Here is an 18,422-nt window from a genome sequence, read left to right as displayed (position 1 = left end):
TAGATAGATGGGGTATCGGAGAGGACTATTCAAATCCTTGAGGATATGTTGAGGGCTTATGCTTTGGAGTGGAGAGGTAATTGGGATGATTATTTTCCGCTCATGGAGTATGCGTATAATAATAGTTATCATTCTAGTTTGGGAGTAACTCCTTATGAGGCTTTGTATGTGAGGAAGTGTAGGTCTCCTTGTGCTGGTATGAGGTTGGTAAGAGGCAAATGTTGGGACTTGATTTGGTGGAGGATGCTACACAGAAAATTATAATCATTAGAGAGAGATTATTGACTGCTCAGAGTAAACAAAAAAGTTATGCTGATCATCATAGGAGAGATTTAGAGTTTCATGTGGGGGATATGGTATTCTTGAAAGTATCACCATGGAAAGGAGTCATCAGGTTTGGAAAGGAATGAAAGTTGAGTTCTAGATACGTTGGACCATTTGAGGTATTAGAAAAGGTTAGTGAGGTTGTGTACCGTGTTGTTTTACCCCCTAGGTTGGCAGGAGTGCATAATGTGTTTTACGCATCTATGCTGAGGAAATATGTGCACAGTCCATCGTATGTGATAGATTATGAGCCGCTTCAGATTAGAGAGGATTTTTCGTATGAGGAGATGCCTGTTCAGATTTTGTATTCAGAAGAGAAAATGTTGCGTACAAACGCCATTAAATTGGTTAAGGTACTGTGGCGTAATCATCTAGTTGAAGAGGCAACTTGGGAACGCGAGGATGAGATGCGCAAGAAGTACCCACATCTATTCTCATGATTTACTCAGGTTAGTTTCGAGGACGAAACTTTTTTTAGGAGGGGAGAATGTGAGAACCCGAATATAAAAATTAAGTAAATAATTAAATAATAATATTACAATCTCAAATATTTTTGTGGTGAATTCTAAGGTGCAAATTAAATATTATTGGAGGATGTTTTAATTAATTTTAAACTTAAAATAAATTTGTGGTGAAAGCATTTAATTTAGAGGCAAGATTTATTATAAAAATAAAAAGAGAGAGAGAGGAGGGTGTGACTTGAACTCTAGACCATAATGTTAACATATAAGACTCCTACCATTTGAGTTACATATAACTTATACATGTATTTTGTATATTTATTTATTTATTTGACCTATGTGTGCCCACTACTAGTATAAAATAAAATAAACACAAACCCTACTCTATTATTTATTCACCACATAGGGCAACAACACAGCAGCCACGGGAGAAGGTTTGAGAGAAGGAAAAAAAAGAAGAAGATGTTGCAATCAAAGAACTTTTGGGTGTGTTGTGTTGTGTGTGATCATCAAAGGTTAGCCCTCTTAGGTTTTCTTTTCTTCTTCCTTTGTTCTATCCTTATTCTATAATTATTTTGTTCATTGATGGAGAGGTTGTAGGTTTATGTATTGTGTATATAGATATCCTATTAAGAAACTTGAGGAGCTAAATTTATGTGTAAAGATTGGGTGTAATTTTCAGTCCAAAAATTCTGTACAAAGTCACAAATTTTAAAAATCAAGAAACCATATCAAACGGATGAATTTTAATCTGAAATTTTTACAGTAGATCAATTACACATTGAATTGCATATCTGAATTTTTTCATAATTTTTGGGAGTCGAAATCCATATAAATTGAGGTATTCAAATCTGTCCAGGAAACCAGTCCAAAACAGTAAATTCGGGATTGTTGTTCTCTTTGGGTATAAATCCAAAAATTATCAAATTAGTGTCATTAGAACCGGTTACAAGTCTAGTTTCGTACGTTTTTGGCCTTGCATTGATTGCTCGTGTATATTAAGAGAACCGTCAATTTCTTTAAAGTGCTGCAGAAAACAACCTGTTTGGATATAATAAATTGTAGATAATTATTTTGATAAGAAAATCAAGTGAAACCAATTGGGTTTGAAACTTAGGATATATTAGATCATATCTGGAGGTTATTGGAATTTTTTGAATAGCGTGGAGTGGGTTTTGTAATTTTCAAAGTTAGCGAATAGATTGGGAAAACTAGTTTAAAACACTGTTTTATCTTAAAGTTATTTTTAGTTAAGTTTCGATCGGAACCTATGTCTTGGGTGATTTTAGACCTTGAAGAACATGAACTTAGGTAATATTTAAGAGTAACGGTGAGTTGGGTTGAGCCGTGTTAGTGCGCTTTAGTTTGGGGTTACTCAGTTCGTATTCTTTAGTATTTTTAAATTAGCAGTGACGTGTAGTTTTCATATTGGTTCAGGGCACTAGTTGGACTTTCATACTCTATTCGAGGATTACATTATTTCGTTCCAAGTGAGTAGTTTCATGCTACGTATTTTTATAAATGTTCCCCTACCCTGAACTGTTGGAAAATTAAATTGTTGTTTCAAGACTAAACTGTTTTGATAAATTATTATATTATCAATTGATTCAAATTATTTCTGAAACATGTGTGAACTTGGCATACTGTAAACTATTTGTTTTGGTCTCATGTTTATAATGATGAACCACCATGTTTTGCGAAAACTGATGTGTATTGATTATTGGGACCATGTGTGTATTTAGTCCAGGGAAATTATTCCACTGTGTGTGGTGACTCTGGCCACTAGGGAACAGATCCGGGTCGGGCCGTGATGACTCTAGTGCTCAACGATTGTAAGGAAAAGACCTTTAAAAACAACTAGGTGACCTTCAATCGGATCGTCTTTGAGAAAAGGCCCAGGTGCCACCCTGAGGATGACTCTTAATTCGGTTTTGGATCCAACGGGGCTTATAGCCTGAGAAATGTGTGGCAGATTATTTGTTTTTCTTGGTACCCAGAAAATTATTGGTGTTCATGTTATAATCTGTTTTAAGTGAAAAATGTCGTTTATCATGTTCTTGCGAGACATGAGTATTTTAAGTGTTGATCTGTGGAACCTTCTTTTTGAAACAGATTGTATTTACCAAACTGTATGCCAATCTAGTTTCTGTGATATATATCTTATTTTGGAATTGAACCCTGTTTTCAAAACTGTATTTACTATCCATGTTGCTACTCACTGAGCTATCAGCTGACTTAGTTGTTTACCATTTCCAGGTGTTAGATGGACTTAGAGTGGACTCATGGCATAGCGGGGACTCAATTGCATGAACCTCTAGGGCATTTATTTAATTTTCTTTTAGGTTGCTTTGTCGAGTTTTGTGCATACTTTGTGATTGCGTTTTATTTAGAATTATTTTATTTTGTGGGTTGTTTATATCCCATAAGTTTGGATGACTTTTGATTACGGTTGATTTTGCCGTTTATAATTGTGGCATGTCTGGATTGAGTTTTGGTTATTTATTATTGGACTATTGTTCAGTTGTTCAATGTGATTGGATTCGTATTTAGGCTTACGTGTGCCTTGGGCTAAGTCCCTGTGGGCCACGGCCGGTCATGCCCGGATTTGGGGTGTGACAAGAAGTTACTGAGATTGGGTAGTTTGCGGAGCAGATTTAGTGATTTTTTTCACTCAGTAATGATACAAACACCAAATTTTTTACTCTATATGATTAACCACCCCCCAACATGGGGTGGGCCTTACAATATCACATGGTGTGGGGCGATGGTCAGCCATGAAGTATTTCATTTGGTGTCTGTATTGTTTTTGGGATGCCAAGATTTAACCATATTCCGTCGTCTCTGTCTCTTAAATGAATCTTTGGCATGGGTTGAATCTTATGCTGGCGATTTGATTGCATATCTTGTGATGGATTATTCATACATTATTTATTCATTTTTATTTTTTTTAAAGCTTTTACTCAATTAGAGGCTTAGATGGATTAATTTAGTGTACAGTCTGTTGCTGATGGAGACAGGTGGAAGCAGCTATGGCTGGTTCAAGTTGAAGGAACAGTTAATTATGATAACAATGAAATTGTTTCTGAATTATATCCCAGATTAGATGTTGATGGCCCTAGAAAATAAATGACTTTTAGGAAGTGAGACAATTACTTTTTTTAAGTGCTGATAGAGACAAGAGTTTATCATATATGAGAGCAACAAAGCTGTTTTAGAAATTGACTTTGGGAAAGCATGACAGTTACGAGTCATTTAGCCGAGCTTTATTATTGCTAACCAATCAGGAAACAATTTCTTTCAGGGACTTGAGACAAGGTTCACTAATAAATTACTTGTCATTGATATCAAACAACTACCACTTTTCTATAATAAATTAACTTATATGTATCTTTGATTATCTCCCACAAATGTATGAACTAGTGGTTGTAATATTGTGTGTAAAACTGGAAGATTGGTGGTAGGTGGTCTAGTTATTAGGTGCATTTGTTGTACACCAAAACGTACATAAATTTTGTTTCTATTTTGGGTGACTTCTTTTCATTATCCTTTGGCACCGATATGGAAGTAGCTCTCATGACATTGATTGCATGATGGGCATACTCTCTCATAGTTGAGCACATCATCAACTAGCAAATTACAGTGTTAATGAGTAAATGATCTCCACTCCACCTACTATATTTATTGTATCAATGATGACCTTATATGTGCTAACTATAAATTTATTAGAATTTTTATAGATTTTTTTATTTTATTTTTATGTATCATAAGAACTCCAAATATTTGACTTTGTGAAAAAGTCACAATACATGAAGCATGAGTGTCTTGCATTTTTTTGAGTTTGTTTCTTATTATTTCCCTTATTTCTGTCTTTCTTTTGAGGAACATTTCATTTTCTCTTCTAATAGTGTTTCTTTACTAATTGGCATGGAATAATTTTCTCCTCTGTTTATTTATTTATTTATCTTTTACAGGGTAAAGTGTGAACATGTTTGCATCCTAGAATGAGCTCCTACTTTTTAAGGGATTTATAGGCAGCAACTTGGCTGGATTCAGTCATGTAAATATTAAGTCCATGTGTTTACCATTATGCTTCAAAGGACACTGTAATGTAAGATAGTGATCATATAAATTTGCTTCCATTTAGCGCTTGTTGATGTTGAAATTATTTTAATATGTCATGTTCAATGATTATAATAACCTTGAGTTTGTGAATTTGAATTTAAAGGCAGCCATTTTACACAGATAATGATCAATTGGTAAGTTTGTACCCGACCCGTCAATGGGGTACTAAACTGGGTTAAACTTAATTTTGGCATGTGATCTTTGAATGAAATGATCTCAAAGCTTTTATCACAATGATTAAAAATCCATTGTCCATATTTAATATTATAATAATAATAATGATAATAATAAAGTGTAGAGAATACTCTTTACCTGTAACACAGAGTTATTTAAAAATTTTCCAAGATGATTATAAATCAGTGCTATAATGCTATAGCAACATAAAATAACAAGAGTAATTATTGGAATTGGGTATTGATATCTCGAAGGGTTAATATATAATTTTACATTCCTTGTTGCTAGAACAACTGCAATCATAATTAATTAATATTTAAAAAAAAAAACCACTTGAGAAAATGACTTATAATAACAACTACTTGTATCTCTCCATCTTGATATTGTCCATTGTATTTCATGAAGAAAAATGCATAAAAAACCCAACTGCTTAAATCTTATTCATTACCAATTAACCCATTAAATATACAAGCAAAGCAAAGCAAAACAATACATAGAGAAGTAAAAAGCAGACTCAAACATAGATATATAACAAGAAGAGCTAGACAAACTCAAGGTTGAGCTGCTGCGGGATTGCTGCCAACATTTCCAGGATTGGGGACCTCCACACCGGGGTTTGGGACTAATGTATCGTCGCCACCTGGCACATATTCGTGGGTGGCGCTGCCACTATCATCCCCAATACCACCACCAATACCAGTGCCTCCACTGGTGCCAGTGACTGGGTTGTAGGTGAATGGATTGAAACCCGTACCTAGTCTGGGGCGCATGAAACGGCCAATGCCTGGAATGAGCACACTGCCATCAGAATCAATGAATGATTCTGGCTTTTTCATGTCGTCTGTGTTTTGGGAGTGAATTCGTAGGGATTTCACGTCCGGCCATTGCATGCCCCCAGCTATGGAAAGGAGGAGGAGGGAGAGGATGAGAAGAGAAGGAAGGAGGGTTTTAGGGTTGGAAGCCATAGTAGGTAGGGAAATAATAAGAGTGAGAGAAGAGTATGAGAAAGTATTGTATTGAGTTGTGGTTGTGATGAAGAAGGCAGGAAGAGAAGAGCTCTTCTTATATAGGGCAGCACTGCATGCATGGAGAGAGAGAGAGAGAGAGAGAGAGAGAGAGAGAGAGAGTTGTGAATATATGGGACCAGTATAATGAACTATATCCATCTCATCATCATCACCAACGGCTCAAACGGCCAATAAATGTTATAGACAATGCCAAATTCAAGTGCTTCCTTTCCAAGTTGAGTTTGATTCACTATTACACTCTATTTGTTTTCACTATTGCATGAGATTTAAGTGCTATCTACATATGAATTTCATTGTGTTTTTCCATTTTTGTGGATTGTCATGTAAAAATCACCATATTTGTAAAAATAAAAATAATGATATGTCCTGTAAAATTCATTGGGGTCCCATGTATGATTTTCCCTTTTAGAATTGATATATGTAGGTTTGACAATGGTCAATATCTCAATCCTTTGTATTTTGACCCTCATAACTCATTAAGCATCATAGATGAGTCACAGTTGCTGAAATTTAATAATGAAAATGTTAAGTTGTAAAACTATAACGGATTGAGGGTGAGGAAAATGTTGAGATGAGCATTGGGACAATGTTCACTAAGGTTGAGATTTTAATTTAAAAATTAAAAAATCATTAAAAAAACGTAAAAAATTAAACAAATACTAAAAAGTCAAATATCCATTTTCATTCATTTTACATTTTGCGCATTTTTTCAAAAAAAATTTAAAAAGTCATTCAAACATATTAATTTTTTTAATTTCATATTTTAATTAAAAAAATTAAAAATCACCAAAAAAACTTATTCCCAAACATGGCCTAAGTGGGAATTAAGGGTTTCTCCAACTCAATTTTTGGCGTGATGGGATTGTGCACTACAAGTTTTCTGGATTCTCATTCATCACCGAATTTTCTGTCCCCAAAAATGATAAAAAAAGAAAAGAAAAAGAGAGAGAGTCAATGCAGCAAGATTCTCAGAGACAGTTTGTTACTAGGATAAGTTTGGCAATAGATTATTTTAATAAAAAAAATTAATTATTCTTTTTATTTTATATATCTTTTTAAAAAAAATTAAAAAATCAATTAAATTAAATAGTTCCCAAAACAACCCACAATTAGTATTTTACCAAGACCCACCCAACTGAGATGGCTGAGTGAGTTTGAAACCTATCCCATTTAATTGCTAGGGAAATTATATTACAATTATCCCAGCACAATTTATCAATATGCATTTGTACTAGTGTATAAACGATCTCTTCATTATTATTATTATTATTATTATTATTATTTTGAGAAAAGTATAAACAGTCTATGTGCAAACTCAATTCCACAATGTAGATAGTGAGTATGCTTCATGGACGAGCTACCGTACTCCGGAAGATAGTGAGTATGCTTCACGGACGAGCTATCGTACTCCGGGAGATGACGGCTTGCACAAGTAATGAACGGTGAAGCTACCTAGTCGGGTTTTGGTCGAAAACCCTCCAATAGTAAAGTCAGGCCAAAGAGAGAGAATGGCAAGGACGAGTGTATATATAGAGAGAGTAATGGAATTCGGATCCCTTTGAAGGGTGGTGAGGTTACCTTTTGTAATGAAGGGTTGACTTGCTCATCAAGTTCTTCTCTCCGCCATTTGGCGCTCTTTGTCATTTAGCTAGGTCACTCCTCATTAGAAGAAAGTGATGAGTCGTCTACAATCATTCCGTTAATCGCGGGGGTCATGTGTCCTTCACTCACATGGCATTGAGCATTTTGTTAGGACTCAACTCACTTTAGAGTGGAGAAGGGTGCTAGGGCTGAACCTCTAGCTTGGCCCACATCACAGTGGAGAAACAGGTTATGGTTAAGCCCATGACTTTGCCCACTTCAGAGTGAGGGAAGGGTGCTAGGGTCGCTCCCCCAGCTCGGCCTACTTCAGAGTGGGCAAAGGGGATATGGCCATACCTATAGCTTGGCCCATATCTGAGTGGAGAAGGGTCCTAAGATCAACCCCCTAGCTCGACTCACATCAGAGTGGGAAAGAAGACTAGGGCCATAACTCTAGCTCGGTCCATTTCGGAATGGGTCTTCTCCTTGATTCAGGCTAAGTTATGCACGAATGAGCTAGAGTATTTGTGTCCACTTGATTTGTCCCCTGGCTTGCACTTAAATTTGTTGAGTGAAAACCAAAGATAGATGTAGCTCGGCTTAACTGCTCAGAGTGGAGCTCAACCTTTGGGCCCATAGGTGGAGCTCGGCATTTGGGCTCATAAAAAGAGCTCAGCTTTCGGTCTCATAAGCAGAGCTCGGCCTTCGTACTTGGTCACCTTTCGCTTTTAATCTGCTAGCTGAGTTTCGACTTGCGTGAAGCTACTTGGTCTTGATCCAAGGCATTGTCTTTGGCCTCACTATTCAGCCACTTCGCTGCGGCTTGGCTCTTTGCATGGTGCTCAGCTCAGTTGACTATTAGGTTAAGTTACAAGCTTTAGCTTGAGTTTTGTAAAGGTTGCTCGGTCAGTCCGCAGTCATTCTGGACGATGCCTGATCGGAGCTTGTCACTTGGTTCGAAATTGCCACGTCGAGCTCGGTTCGTCACGCAAGGTAAGAGCTTGATCGACATTAAATTGATTTGTTTCGAGTTCGTCGTCTTGGTCGGTTGAGTTAGGCACTCCTTATCTTACGCATAGTTCCATGGACCATTACCTTGATTCTTCGGCCCATTTCGCACTAATGATTTGCATGGCTAACCCACAATTCAATCGTCTTTAGTCTGGCTTTGAGTGGCCTTTTTGCTCGGTTTGTTCGCAGTAGGCGTAACTTGGTTGCCCTATTGCTTTCACCTAGTGCATGTATAGAATAGCTTGGTGGGCCTCAACTTAGTCACTCAACTCGTTTCCCTTTTGTGCTTCACTTCTTGGTCTAACTCACGCCACCTTGCTCGATCGACCCATTCAACAGGTCGTTCAACATTATACCAAGCTTGGTTTGCCAAGTTATTGATCTATGAACTCGGTCAGCCGAGCTCAATATTTGTAGGTTCCGTTCAGCCCACAAAACGTTTTTGCTAGGTTTAGCCTATTCTAGCTCGGTGGTGACCCAAGCTAAATGTGTTGTGCTTCATCATTGACTTCGAAGATTAGTCAGAAGAGATGATTTGAACGTGGGCCTTGTTGCTTGGTTGATTGACATTGTCAAATAAGCAGACCTCTTTGTTTGATTGGAGAAAGTCATTTAAACGCTTGCTTCATCTTTATTCGTGCAATGACTAGTTTGGCTGCCACAGCTCACAAGTGTGTCGTTGTTGACCTCAAGGATGATTCAAGAATGCTCCTCTTAGAACGTTGTTGGTCTTGCGGAGCTTCGTAACTTGTCTACTTCGGAGTAATTCTAGCACTGGGTTGAGGAGTGCACTGCTAGGTTCGTATTGAAGTGGCCTTTGTCTGGCCCCACATCGGAGTGGTTAACTAGGTTTGACCTAGCCTTTGGTCGGCTTGTTAAGATAGTTAGGTCTTCTAAGTGAGTGGTAGGTGTTTCGCCTACTTCGACTTTGCTGCCTATCTCCACGATTATCGAGGAGCCCATTGGTCGGATGGAAGAAAAGCGTTAGTCATTGGAGTAGAACTTCGTATGAACGAAATGCTTTGATTTTTGATAAGCGTTGGACTTGGATGTACTTTCTTTTGCTTCTCTTTGTATCTTTGAAAGACTATCAATGAAAATTTGCCAAGTCTTTTTGTTATCCATCTTTGCATTACATGAATATTGTATGCCCTCGGTCGAGCACCATTGAATGTTGGCTTTACATGGGTACTCGGTCTTTAGGTTTTCTTGGTGCCAAGGTCCTTCCAAAAGTATTTGCTTTCGGCCGAGCAACATTAGATGCTCGCACTCTTATGGATGCTCAACTTTACCTTGCTCGCAGGCTTTTCGCCTTGAAGAAAAAATTAAGTAAAATAAAGTTTTCTATGCCCCCGATTGAGCAGGGGCTCCATGGCCAGGAGGATAGTCTGTTTAGTCAAACCAAGCTTCATGCCTTGAAAAATTTTGAGTAAAAGAAAATCTTCTATGTCGCCGACCAAGCAGAAGCTTCATGACCAAGCGAACTGTTTGTTCGGTCAGACCAGAGTTTGTGCCTTGAAAAATTTCAAGTAAAAGAAAGTATTCTATGCCCCGGGCCGAGCAGAGGCTCGTGGCCGAACGGACCATTTGTTCAGTCTAACTAGGTTTCGTGCCTTGAAAACTTTTGAGTAGAAGAAAGTCTTCAATGCCCCATGGCTGAGCAGAGGCTACGTGGCTGAGCAGACCGTTTGTTCGGTAAGACCAGGCTTTGTGTCTTGAAAAATTTTGAGTAAAAAAAAGTCTTCTATGCCCCTCGGCCAAGCTAAGGCTCCGTGGCCAAGCAGACCGACCAGGCTTCATGCCTTGTAAAATGAAAATGCTCTTAACTAGATCTGGCCGAGCATTACGTTGCTTGACTGTTACCTGATTCGGTCAAGTTTAGTTTATTTAACTCATTGGAGAGTGTAACTTGGCTCTTTGCTAAGCATGAGTTGTGAATATGAATCATGCTTTCAAGTAACGATATTAGGCACAAATTCCACCAAGTTATACCACTTGGCACCCCGTTCCAACCGAAGGGCTGAGCATTTGAGCTGAAGTGTAGGTTAAGACTCGCGGCCAATTTGCTCTATTGTCGAGCAATAATTTCCACCAAGCTATACAACTTGGCACCCATCTGCTCATCGGAGTGTTACAGAAAATGAGGTTGGAAATGGTTCCTTGCAGCCCATCCGTTCATCCGAGCAATTTAACCTTGAGAGGTAGTGAAAACAAGTTCTTCTTTAATTCTTGAAGTCCATCGAACCTTTTTCAAATCTAGATCTTCTTCGTTGTCTGGACTGACTGATGTAGCCTCTTAAAAGGGATAACCCTCTAGACCTCTCCTTGAAGTGCATTTTTCTTTTAAGTCTAGTCATCAATGAATCATATTAGTAAACAACTCTAGGGGTGTGGTCTACTTTGACTTTGGGTCAAGGTTGCTCCAATTCTTCGTAAAAATTTCTTCCAAGCTCTGTTCGGTGCCTCTCTTCAGCTGAGAGGCTGAGCTTCCGACTTGAGGTCGGCCTTGTGTTATGCCTTCGGTCGTGTTAAGGAAAATATGTGATTCCCCACAAGTAAATCAATCAATGGGAATAAAAACTAATGCGGAAAAATTAAATAAAAAACAACACAAGAATTTTTACGTGGTTCCCTCAATGTGAGGTACGTCCACGGGATCGAAATCTGATTCCACTATCAACCAAATAAGTTCCAAACGATTACAAACGAGGCACTAATGGTCTCACAAAACCATCCTTAGGTGAATTCCAAATAATCACAAATAAACAAGAGGAAAGACCTCACCAAATAGATGAACTAAAATCTTCAAAACCAGAGTTGAAGAAGACCCCAAAAATTTCACCCAAAACAAAACCGAAACGCTTCAAAATAGAGCACCAATGAAAGCACACTGTTGCTGGTTTGTGAAAGTAATATACAAAGCCACACCTTGACCTCGAATTGACTTTTCCAATCAATTATTCTATAGCAGCCACACATTAGACGTGACTGATGGTTTACTTGGTGGAGAAAGGTGTGTAGGGGAAAAGTGCAATTTCTTCGGCAAAGAGAGAGTCAAATCTCAACTTCATACCCCTGTTCTGGACCAAAATAATCTTGATCAAAATATTTTAGTCTTAAAACCCTTTCTCTCAAAAACGTTTTTGAAATAAAGTTCCTACGATGTTCTGACGCTCGCATTTTGTTAAATGTTGGGCTTTTCGGTAAACCGAGCAAGGGCAAAGTGGAAAAAAATGAAAGAGAGATGAAATCTTTGAAAAAATCTTTCAAAACACCTTGCTTAGGGGTTTGAAGTTGAAGAAAAGAGGAGAAGAGGGAAGAAATCCAGTTGGGGGAGAAAATGGGCATGAACCGTTAAGAAAAAGTCGAACAGCCCTCGCCGAATCGGGCCTATTCATTGGCATACTTGGAATCAAGCTATGAGGCCATCACCGTTGGAAATAATACTTCCGTGGCTTCATTTTTCACTCAAGAATCTCCGAAATCCAATTCCGGACGGGGAAGATATAGTTGATCGAAGTAGGGGATCACTCCGGTTGGACCGAAATCTGCGTGGCTTCACCAAAAAGGGCATAACTTTTTTCACAGGAGGAATTTTAATGCAAGGTTTGCGCCATTGGAAAGCTAACTTCCGGAGCTTCAATTTGGACACTTGAACGGCCACCATTGGACCTTCCTACCACCCACCGGCCACTTTTCTTTCCGGTAGTCCATTTTTTTGTCCTGAAAGTAGCTGGCCGGCCAGAAAACCTAGCAGGCCGGACACCTAGCTGGTGAAATGACCTTTTTACCCTTTTTGAGCTGGCTGGCCATAATCCTTTCCCCAAGTACATTCTAACCATGTATTTTGTTTTACACTTCACCCATGTCCGAGGGTTTGGCCCTTTTGGGGGGAAACTTGATTCATTTCAATCCATTTTTCCCCCCCTTTTCCCCCCCCCCTCTCTTGCCTATATATCAGCAGCTCCAGCGGCTGGTTTGAGGGTTACAAAATTACCCTAAGAGCTTTGCATACATACACCTTCTTCTCCCTCTCTTCCAAGCTAAAAAACCCTTAAGTCCTACACTCATTTCTTCACCAACCCATAGCCCCACCCTTCCATCCTTCATTCCAGCAGCTGGAGGTTGTTCTTCAAGGCCTAGGAGTGCTGCATCTCAAGCCAAGAGTTGCCAAAAGTTTAGTCTACAAGGGTAAGCTCTATTTCCCTCTTTTCGGTCCATATTTTGCATCCTTTCTAAGCCATACTTTCTTGCTATTTTGGGCTCCGACCCTAACTGGAACTAGGGTTATTTTGAGCTCCTTTTCACTTTTGTTTAAGGGTCTCTCACTGTTTGAGGCCTCCTTGTTGCACTTGCTTCATTATCTCCCTTGTATGCCATTTTCTTGTGTAGTATTTTTGGCCCATGTATAAACTGTTTTGAGCTCTGTCATGAACTGAGAAGTGACTTATTTTAAGCCCTTCTTCAACATTGTTGAAGGGCTCATTGCTGTTTGAGGCTTCTATTTATAACTTGCCTTTATATCCCTCTTTTGGCCTCATTTTTGCATGATTTGTTAGCCTATTGTGCTTCTGTTTTTGGGCTCTTTTCAGAACTGAAAATAGTCTTATTTTGACCCCCTCCTCATGTTTCATTGAGGGTCTTTCACTGTTTGAGGCATCCTTTTTATACTTTGTGTTATATCTCTCTTTTTGGCCATATTTTGCATAGTATTTTTGGCTTGTATATATGCTGTTTTGGGTCTGGCCACCAACTGTAAAATGCCATGTTTTGGGTCCCTCTTCAACTTCATTGAAGGACCCTCTTGTGTTTGAGGCCAGAAACCTTCACTTGCTTCTTTGTCCATCTTTTGGCCCATTTCTTGCATGAGAGCTTAGCCATACCTGTGTTTTTTTTTGGGCTCTTTTCAGAACTGTAAAAGGTCATATTTTGGGCCCCTCTTCAATATTGTTGAAGGGCCCTCAGCTGTTTGGGGCCAGCAGCTGTGACTTGCTTCTTTACCTCACATTTAGGGCCATTTTTGCGTATCGGTTTAGCCCTATTTGTGTTTGCTGTTTGGCTTTGATTAAAACTGTAAAAATGCTTGTTTTGGAGTTTCCTTGAATCTGTCTTCATATGTCATGATCAAATAATGCATGCTTGATGTAGCTACAAGTCATTTCATGTGCTTAATCTTGCATTTCGGGACCATTTCATGCATCGGGTGCTATATCGTCATGATTCGGGGCTGTTTCGGGTCATATTTTAGCGCTGAAATTTGCATGCTAGCATATCATATTTCATGCCTTGCCATGTCTTGTTAGAGTGGCATTTGGTGCCTTAGGGTCGGTCCTCGGTTTGCGTGCATGCGTGCACACATCTCGAGTTGTCTCATTTTCATCTAATGGCCTCTTATGTGAGTGTGGCTGAGGTCCACTCATGTTGGTGTAAGTCCATTCTGTATTGTGTATGCCATTTCAATTCATAGCATTGCGTATGCTAGGTTGTATATTAGCGCATTGCGTATGCCATGTTACCTCGTGCATTGTGTATGCCATCTCATAGCATTGTGTATGCTAGGTTGTATCTTAGTTGCTTTGCATGCATATCATGCATATTGCATCGTGCTTGGGATAGGAGTTAGCCCGAGCACGGGAAATGAGGTACGTTTCGTACTCCAAGTGGCGGAACGTGTCTCAATTCCCCCAGTCACCGACACTCCGGATTATCCATGATGGAGTTAGGTTTTAGTTGAGTTTTTCATGTGCATTCATTTTATATCGAGTTACACAATTCGACTCCTCGGCCATTATGCATCGATATGCGTGATTGGTGGCACGAGGATCGAGACATGCATACATATGTGAAAATATATTGCTATGCCCTTTTCCTGCTCTCTGTTGCAGCAAATCAAGAATTAGAAACCTTCTGGAGCTTGGCGCGCTTTCTAAGAATAATTGCAAAACAGAGGCTAATTGGGGCATCCCAGTGGATTTTCGCGCAAGGCAGCCCAGGCATGCATCATTCATTAGAGTCAAGGCAGTCCCTGGCTTGCATGCCAGTTTATAGCTTTCCTAGATTAATTTGTAAATTAATTAGGATTTTTGTATTTATTCGGGACTGTAATTATTTATTTGGGACTGTATATTTATTCGGACCCTCTGAGTGAGGGCATAACTGTAATAAGTGTGTGTGTGTGTGTGTGTGATGCATGTCTTCCAACCCCACGTCTTTCTTCCCTTTTATTTACCAGCTTATGATGGTTAGATTAGGGCATATTTCAATTAGCATACAGTATGATAGCATGTTTGCATTCATTCATCTGTTTTGCATGCACCGGGCTCGGCGCATCACACTAACTGCATTGTATTTTCGATTTCAAGTTGAATACATGTTAGTTGTAGCATTTCATATGCCATGTTTAGAATAGCCGAGCCTACTATAGTTGCATTTTTGCATGTGTTGCATTAGGCATTTCTGTACAGTTAGGATCATGCATGGATTTCTAACTTAGCTTCTGTTTTGGCTTGGAGTACTCAGTAAGTTTTATGCTTTAGCATCCTTGCATGCGTGTGAGTGACTGCCATGATAGCATACTGACCATGAGGCTATATGCTTATGTGATATAACTGCCTGAATGCCTGTGGGTGAAGGTTGGGTTATTTGAATTGGAACAATTCATCAAATGTGTGTTTTAAGCCCACTAGATAGTGGCAAAATCATGTTTTCTAAGCCCACCCGAGGGTGGCAAATCCACGTCTTAGCCTACTTGCGAGTAGCACCATCAAACCATCTTTAAAAAACAAACACGAAATGTTTTGTTCCAATTCAGGCAACCCGGTCTATACTTGTATGCTGTGCACATCACATAGTAAATCTAGGCTAATAACCGGAATAAGAACACATAATGTTTTCAAAACTTGATATCATGGTTAGTTGAGGCCGATCTCTGATCGGGCGAGCGGGGGTGCTCACGAAGTGACCTTCCCCAATCGTACCCAAGTTCCCGAGCTGAGGCAACTTTGGTGATGACGGACACGTGGCCTTAGGCAAACGAGTCAGGGTTTCCTAAATTTCTCCAAAATAAAACATTTAGGTGGCGACTCTATATCTGGCAAAGCAGTCTATGTTTGGCACTTCTTTCAAAAAATCTGTTTTCTCAAAACGATTTGCTGGATTTGGACTCTTTGGTTCAGATTTAGAACCGTGACAATTTAAGAGTCCTGAGCTATAGTGACCCCAAATGAACAGAACGGGACTCACCCTCTCGGGGCGTTCGGGGACGTCTACAGAGGAACCCGTTGATTTTATTCTAGTTTCTTCATTCAACAGGCTACTAGTGACTTGGCCCATTGTGACAACTCCATCGGGCGCCGAATTACTAACGGTCACAACTAAAGTCTCCCAACTTTCGGGCAAAGAACTAAGTAGCATCAAAGTCTGTAACTCATCATCAAAAATAATTTTCATACAAGCAAGTTGGTTAACAATACTTTTTATTTCATTCAAATGTTCTGGAATGGGGCTACCATCTTTATATTTTAAATTAAACAACTTACGAAACAGAAAGGTTTTATTTGTGGCTGATTTTCTATCATAAAGACTCTCTAATTTTTTCCATAAATCATGTGCCGAAGTTTCAGTAGCAACATGATGAAATACACTATCATCGATCCATTTACGGATAACACCAACGGCTTTTCGATTAAGCCTATTCCATTCATCATCTTTCATACCCTCGGGTTTGCCAGAATCATTCTCAATGGGTCCATACAAATCTTTACAAAATAATAGGTCCTCCATTTTAGTTTTCCAAGTTACCCAATTGCTTCCATTGAAGCTAGACATACGACCCACATTCCCCTCCATTGATTTACACAAATAAATAGACCCAAATAAACCGTAGGCTCTTATACCAGTTGTTAGAGAAAATATGTAATCCCCCACAAGTAAATCAATCAATGAGAATAAAAACTAATGCGGAAAAATTAAATAAAAAATAACACAAGAATTTTTACGTGGTTCCCTCAATGTGAGGTACGTCCACGGGATCGAAATCCGATTCCACTATCAATCAAATAAGTTCCAAACGATTACAAACGAGACACTAATGGTCTCACAAAACCACCCTTAGGTGAATTCCAAATAATCACAAATAAACAAGAGGAAAGACCTCACCAAATAGATGAACCAAAATCTTCAGAATCAGAATTGAAGAAGACCCAAAAAATTTCACCCAAAACAAAACCAAAACGCTTCAAAATAGAGCACCAATGAAAGCACACTGTTGCTGGTTTGTGAAAGTAATATACAAAGCCACACCTTGACCCCGAATTGACTTTTCCAATCAATTATTCTATAGCAGCCACACATTCGGAAGAAGAGAACCATGTGTATGTAAAAGCCGTGCAACCCTTCGGATGAGCAAAAAACCAAAATGCTAAAATATTATGAATTTAAAATTTATTATCAAACCTTAGTTGTTTTCAAATTGGATTGAATCTCCACAAATTAAATATAATATATAAAAATATATTATAATTAATACTAAATCAAATTAATTTTTTTTTCAAAATTAATTGAGTCCCACACTCTAATAAGGAGGTATACCAAACGGGTCGTGCCAACATGTTGCTCGGACAATTCGAGGGTACTAGTTCGCATCCAACGGAGGATGAGCTTCGTTATTTATGCCCCCATCGATGGATTTGAAGATAGGCCCTTCTACTAAAGTTGAGATGGTTCTCCGCCCGATTTCTTCTGTTCCGCCCGATTTCTTCTGCTCTAAGATTTTCATCCTCATTGAATCGATGATGTAGGTCTCGTGTTCCCTCCCTAGAAGGAGGTGGTGGAGCGGCTCGCCAGTGGTGACCCGGCAGAGCTCTACCGTATCTGAAGTTTTTTTGTCCTCGTCGATGTAGATCTGGTCACCGTCGATACAAATTAGCCTTTCGACAGACCTAGTGTTTTGCATTGTCTTTTTCATTACAAAGTCCTCTAGAATGAGACGGAGAAACACATCATTAGCAATGATGTGATTGTGCTCTGATGCATCCGGACTTCATTCATCGGTGTTGGTCTAGTTTTCATCAGAACAGATTCGCCATTTTGAGATTGTTTATTCCGTCATGAACTTCTTCTCTAGAATGAGGAAGAGAAACGTTTCACAAGTAATGATGCAGCGGTGCAACGCCGTATCCAAATTTTGTTTGTCGATACAGATCTGGTCTTCCAACACTCTGGAGCGCCAATCTCTTGTTCTTCATCTTCTCTGTCATGAAAGTCATTTCACTTGGTCGGTACCCAATAGCAAGGATATAAAGGTGCTCCATCGTATATAGGCTTCATTTGTCAATATGAATCTGGTCCTTTGATACTTTCGTGAGCACTGATTCATTATGTCTTAGGCCATAGGTGTGGCTACTTCTTCCTTCACTAACTACCTGGATAAAGGGTCTTTGGTGCACCGATGCTTTGAGAGCTACTCCACCGTTGGTTCGAATATGCGTTGTTCGTTCAGCTACTTGCCCTCTCGCTTCGCATTGGAATTGGTCTGGTACATTCTCCGCGAGCATAAACTCGGTCCAAATACTCTTTTCGAGGCTACGGATGAGGAGGAGTACATCTCCTATATTGTGATATCCTCTCTCTGGACTTCCTTGGCTCCGTCGGAGGCACCATGTGCTTTTTCAACTAGGCACGAAGTTCAATGATCTTTATGCCCATGGAGTCGATGATGCGG

At 39.2% G+C, this 18,422-nt stretch overlaps 1 protein-coding gene and 1 long non-coding RNA gene across 3 annotated transcripts; one reads left to right on the top strand and one right to left on the bottom strand.

Moving 5' to 3' along the window:
* Window positions 1-1,185: 1,185 nt before the first annotated feature.
* LOC145794729 (uncharacterized) lies at window positions 1,186-3,283 on the top strand. Of its 2 annotated transcripts, XR_014334667.1 has the most exons (3): window positions 1,186-1,300; window positions 2,223-2,275; window positions 3,042-3,283. It is a non-coding gene; the product is annotated as an uncharacterized LOC145794729 (long non-coding RNA). The 2 variants fall into 2 exon arrangements; XR_014334666.1 differs by lacking the exon at window positions 1,186-1,300 and having other exon boundaries at window positions 1,311-2,275.
* A 2,173-nt stretch (window positions 3,284-5,456) lies between these two features.
* Window positions 5,457-6,097, bottom strand: LOC114307207 (cell wall protein precursor). The gene has a single exon (XM_028252600.2). It carries the CDS (start codon window positions 6,044-6,046, stop codon window positions 5,633-5,635), a length of 414 nt encoding a protein of 137 aa, XP_028108401.2. The 5' UTR covers window positions 6,047-6,097; the 3' UTR covers window positions 5,457-5,632.
* Between the last annotated feature and the right edge of the window lie 12,325 nt (window positions 6,098-18,422).

This window comes from Camellia sinensis, chromosome 7 (genome assembly GCF_055761805.1).
Source record: "Camellia sinensis isolate YWXY chromosome 7, ASM5576180v1, whole genome shotgun sequence".
NCBI lineage: Eukaryota > Viridiplantae > Streptophyta > Magnoliopsida > Ericales > Theaceae > Camellia > Camellia sinensis.
The sequence above is the reverse complement of the archived record's forward strand: the minus strand, read 5'-3'. Positions and strand labels throughout refer to the sequence as shown.

Coding starts and splice junctions, on each gene's coding strand:
- LOC114307207 (XM_028252600.2), bottom strand. CDS start 6,046: ATGGCTTCCAACCCTAAAACCCTCCTTCCTTCTCTTCTCATCCTCTCC.